Source organism: Chelon labrosus, assembly GCF_963514085.1.
Source record: "Chelon labrosus genome assembly, contig: SCAFFOLD_204, whole genome shotgun sequence".
Classification (NCBI taxonomy): domain Eukaryota; kingdom Metazoa; phylum Chordata; class Actinopteri; order Mugiliformes; family Mugilidae; genus Chelon; species Chelon labrosus.
In genome coordinates this window covers 37,501-42,445 of record NW_028181702.1, presented here as the reverse complement: position 1 = coordinate 42,445, position 4,945 = coordinate 37,501, and the positions used below count along the sequence as shown (strand labels likewise).

The 4,945-nt window shown below is 49.3% G+C and overlaps 1 protein-coding gene across 1 annotated transcript in view; it reads right to left on the bottom strand.

Moving 5' to 3' along the window:
- Positions 1-563: 563 nt before the first annotated feature.
- LOC311509774 (putative E3 ubiquitin-protein ligase HERC1) overlaps positions 564-4,945 on the bottom strand; it is a 17,629-nt gene continuing 13,247 nt past the window's right edge. Inside the window, exons 10-17 of the mRNA XM_084575210.1 lie at positions 4,772-4,943; positions 3,749-3,883; positions 3,468-3,633; positions 2,799-2,924; positions 2,386-2,607; positions 1,699-1,851; positions 1,222-1,354; positions 564-870 (exon numbers count right to left, since the gene is read on the bottom strand). Of these exons, the coding sequence (XP_084431336.1) occupies positions 632-870; positions 1,222-1,354; positions 1,699-1,851; positions 2,386-2,607; positions 2,799-2,924; positions 3,468-3,633; positions 3,749-3,883; positions 4,772-4,943 (1,346 nt within the window). The 3' untranslated portion in view covers positions 564-631. The remainder of the gene's footprint in view (positions 871-1,221; positions 1,355-1,698; positions 1,852-2,385; positions 2,608-2,798; positions 2,925-3,467; positions 3,634-3,748; positions 3,884-4,771; positions 4,944-4,945) is intronic.

Sequence of the window (4,945 nt, the reverse complement as noted above, 5' to 3'; positions counted from 1 at the left end):
TTCAGAATAAAAATGACTAAAAGAGACTATTGGGACAATGTTTAGTGGACAGATGAGACCAAAGTAGAATAGTTTGGTTTAAATGAGATGAACCAACACTGCATCATTCCAGCATCAGAACCTCATCCCTCCATCAAACATGGGGGTGCTAATGTCCTGGTTTGGGCCTGTTCTGCTGCATCTGGACCAGGACAGCTTGTCATCATTGATGGACCAATGAATTCTGAATTCTACCAGTGAACTCTAAAAGAAAATGTCAGGACATCTGTCCATGAGCTGAATGTGAAGAGAAACTGGGTCATGCAGCAAGACAACGAGAACCAAGAACACAAGTGGTTCTACAAAAGAACGGTTAAAGAAGAACAAGATGAATGTTTAGGAACGGCCAAGTCAAAGTCCTGACCTTAATCCAATAGAAATGTTGTGGAAGGACCTGAAGCAAGCAGTTGATGTGAGGAAACCCACCAACATCTCAGAACTGAAGTGGTTCTGTTCTGAGGAATGGGCTAAAATTGCTAAAATACTCGCTCATTTATCCAAATAAATAAGAAATATAAGTCTAATATTTCTGTTTTAGGACTCCACTGATCTGCTTTGAGTCATTTTTAGGCAGAAACCATTCTTGATGACGCTAAGAGCAGCTCTGTGTTTCAGGGTTTTCTCTGGACTGGTTCTCACCATGAAGAGGCCACTGCAGCTCCTGGTCCTCCAGGGGGGAGGCCGCCGGTAGCAGCCTGTTAAGGCGGTCCAGAGGAGGCAGTAGGTCCAGCAGGTGGCTCAGCAGAGGCCGGGCCACCGACACCGGAAGCAACAGCAAGGAGTTGGTGATCTGACAGAGCATGCTGCCTGCCGCCGACACGTAGATCACATCTGGACAGAAAACAATCCTTTAGTTTAGACATGAATGATCCTGTAACGTCAACGTACTGAAGATAAACCCTTTATACTGCTGCTCTGCTTTAGTGAAGAGCTGATAATAAACTGTTAATGTGAAGCTTGTCACAACATCTGGAGCGCTGCTTGTCATCATGTTTTATTAGATCTAATGCTCCCTTCTATCCTTCCCTACACCCCCCTGCTTTCCACTCTTCCTTCTTTAAATAACAACAGGTTGGCGATAAACGAACAGAGAAGGTCTTTCAGTCTGTTCCTGATGATGGTGAGATGAAGCAGCTCCAGCGTGAGAACTAAAACCTTCAGGTCTGAACTGATCCTCGTCACCTTGTAGCTTCTCTCGGATGCTGCCGTTCCAGGAGCTCTCTTTGATCAGAGCGGCCGAGCGGGAGAAGATGTCGGTGGCGTGAGGCAGCAGGAGCTGGAGGTGTTTGTGGAGCAGAGCCACGCTGCTCGAGTTCTGCAGAGAAACATGGAGAACATCACGTTTCCTAAACATCCACACATCTGATCATCTACACGCAACACAACTAGATCCTGTTCAGACCTGGTGTCAACCAGAGTACTGGTGGAGGGTTCTGATCCAGCAGCAGGTAGAGATCAGGGACCGTAAGTGATTTGATTTTATTCTTATCAGCCACACATGAGGAGGAGGTGGTGAGGATAAAAGCCATGGAGAGGCCTGAGGAGACCATCATGTCAACACCAGGTCTGAACTGAGACACTGAACCAACCAGACGAAGCTTTAAATACACGTGTCTGATCTGACAGGGTTTGTCTTTACAGACAGAGGAGGCCACGTACCTCGGTGACTGAGTTGATGTGGCAGTACGCTAACAGCTGCTTCTGCAGGGAGCAGAGGAGCTGGTGGAGGTGAGCTGGTTGGCTGCTGTCGGAGGAGGAGGTGCCCTGCTGCAGCTTATCACTGTTCTTCTCCAGCTCCCCGAACGCCTGATCCTGTACAACACGAAACACAGAGGAGCCATGAATGAGACCGGCCACTTCATTAGGTACACTAGTCAAACCACCCTCTCCACACTACATTAACTTTGACTGAGAGATTTATTGGACTGAATCCAGTCCACTCTAGGAGAAGACAAGGAAGACAAGTACAGACTTTAGGAAGCTACAGGAGACCAACTCTAGGAGAAGACAAGGAAGACAAGGACAGACTTTAGGAAGCTACTGGAGACCAACTCTAGGAGAAGACAAGGAAGACAAGGACAGACTTTAGGAAGCTACAGGAGACCAACTCTAGGACATTTAGGACCAGAGAGGGACGTCCCTGTGAATCACCAACTCTCTGACGCTGTCATGAATGAGGCTCCAGATTAGAGCGACCTCACTAGTGAACCTAATGATGCTCATGTTCGCAGCAGGTGATAAAACCAAGGGTTAGATGTGACTCATGATGTATCTGGACTTCCTGATCACTTCCTCCCTGACTAGTGTGTGATCAGACCATAGTGATGAAACTCTGACTCTACTCACGGTGTAGAAGCCCAGGTTCCTGAGCAGAGTCTTCATCAGGATCTCGGCCAGGTGGGTGTCGGGATGTCCCGCTGAGGCGCTGTAGGTGCCGTCGGGGGAAGCGGTGAACGCCGACCCCGAGGGGAGAACATCGGGGCCGTCGGCTGGAGAGCTGTAACCCAGGAGGGAGGCCACGTGGGTGTGGTCCTGCAGGCTGGTCAGGATGATGTCCAGCTGCATCCTCTGTCACACACACATCGACCAGGACGTAGAAATAAATATATATTATATCGTTTATTATATTACATGATGGACGTTGGCGGTGCATCAGCAGCTTAGAGAAACAACCACAACCAACCAAAGAACCGAGCTGACGTCACGGTGGCTAACAGCGACTGTCCCAGGATAAAAGGAGGGCAGAAAGCAGAGAGTACCTGTCCTTTGGAGAGACTCTCCCATCGGTCTGGACCCTGAGGCAACAAGGAGTGAAGGAGCTCCATCCTCTCCCTCAGCGGAGGAAGCAACATGGTCGCCCCCACGGACAGAGTCTCAATCACGGCCTGATGGGACAAACACACATGTTGTCTTATAAATAACTCTCAATTAGAAGACGTTTCTTGTTCCTGCCACTAATCTCTAACTGGGATTCAAGCGCTGCTCTGAGTTTGTCCTTGTCTCCGTCCTGAGAAGTGGTTTAGAGACGCTACTTGTCCTCTGAGACTGGACCAGACAGTCTTCTCCTTCTTTAAACCTTCAGTCTCCATTAATGGACGCTGAGCTCCTCTTGTCTCACAATAACAATCTGACGGCTGCAGCTAATGGAGACGCTAATGGCGATGCTAAAGGAGATGCTAGAAGTGGATCGGTTGAACTGCTACGCTAGGCTAAGCTTAATTAAAATATAACAGATTATTTGTGTCTTTGTTTATGAGGATGACATTTTAAAAACATTTTCAGAGCTGAAATAAATATAAATAAATAAATCGTCTTTCATTGTGTTTCTACGTCTAACTAAACATTTCTGATATTTAATATTTAACTGAGGCAGCTCCACATGCTCTGAGCCATCTGAGACTCATTACTGATCCACTTCCACCTCTCACCTCCTGGATCTCATCGGGCACCGACGAGTCCATCAGTCTGAAGAGCAGGTTCCTCAGCGGCCTCGCCTGCCGACCCAGAATACTCGTGGCCACGCCGCCGGCCAGAGCCAGAGCCAGGTGATTGGACAAGAGCCGAAGGCACAGCTTAAGGAAGTTATGATGCTCCCTGCAAATATATTCAATTATTCAACAGGTTGCTGGGGCTCTGATCCTCATCCAGCACATGTGATTTAAAGACTTCATTAAGTATGAGCGGGGTAAGAGGAGGAGACAGCGTTTACCTGGACGAGGGGAACGGCAGAGGAGGAACTTCACTGTTGATGCCGTCACAGTAGCGCTCCAGGAAGGAGCGCAGGTGGGAGAAGGTGCTTTCCTCCAGGTCGACGCAGTAGGGCCGATGCCAAGCCACCACCTGCCTGGAGAGCAAAGAGTCAACGTTAGCAAGCGCAACACAGATCAGCTGGTTTGTCCAGGACGTCCCACAGACGCTGGACTGGACTGAGATCAACACCTGGTTGTTGCTGTTCCTCAAATCATTCCTGAACCAGGGAGCATTCCAGCTGTGAGGCTCGAGAGCAGATGTGATGCTAGTGATGATGCTAATGGAGATGCTAACAGCTAGCATGTCCCCACGTTGCCTCCCATCAGTGTGTTTCTGCTCATACAGACCTCTAAAACTAAACCAGGCAGAGTCCCAGTAATGTTCTGCTCTAAGTGGATGTTAGCATCTGTTAGCAGTGGTTAGCATCACAGCCTGAAGGTTGTGGGTTCTAATCCAGGCCGGCTGGGGTCTTTCTATGTAGAATGTTCTCCCTGTGTCTGACTGTTAGCTTCATGTTAGCATGAATGTGACTCTCTACAGGATAATACACACGACTTTAGCATCACACTCAACACTATGGATGCTAATAAAAAACACAACATCTGAACTAAATACTCTCAGTAAATCTGTATCCTCTGGTAACAGTGTGTTCCTCATTCATAGCTGAAACGTGTCGTCGTCATGTTTTATTTTTGGAGTCGACCGTTTTGAACCCTGGTCTGGTCAGAGCTCTGCCCCCGTCAGACCAGAGTCCACCGAGGCTTTCATCATGTTTGTGTAACAGCTGGGAGTCACTGGCCTTCACCAGGGTTACACAACCCATACTGGGAACAGGAGGACAGAGGGGTCACCACATGAGACCTCCAGGACAGGCCGAGGGAGGCGACAACGGAGAGGGAGGAGGAGGAGGGGAGGAGGTGGAGAAGAACAAGAAGGGGAGCAGAAACAGGTGAAGGAGGACAGGGAGGAGGAGTCCACTGACCTGTCTCTGGGCAGGGCCGTCCAGGCCAGGCTGTGGGACGTCCCGGCTGATATCTGCTGGATGGCGACTCCGTCCAGACCGACCACCTTCTTGGGTTTGGTGATGGGTCCTGTGGAGTTGCCCTGTCCACACTGACCCATGGAGTTGTTGCCCCAGGCGTACACCTCGTTGTCT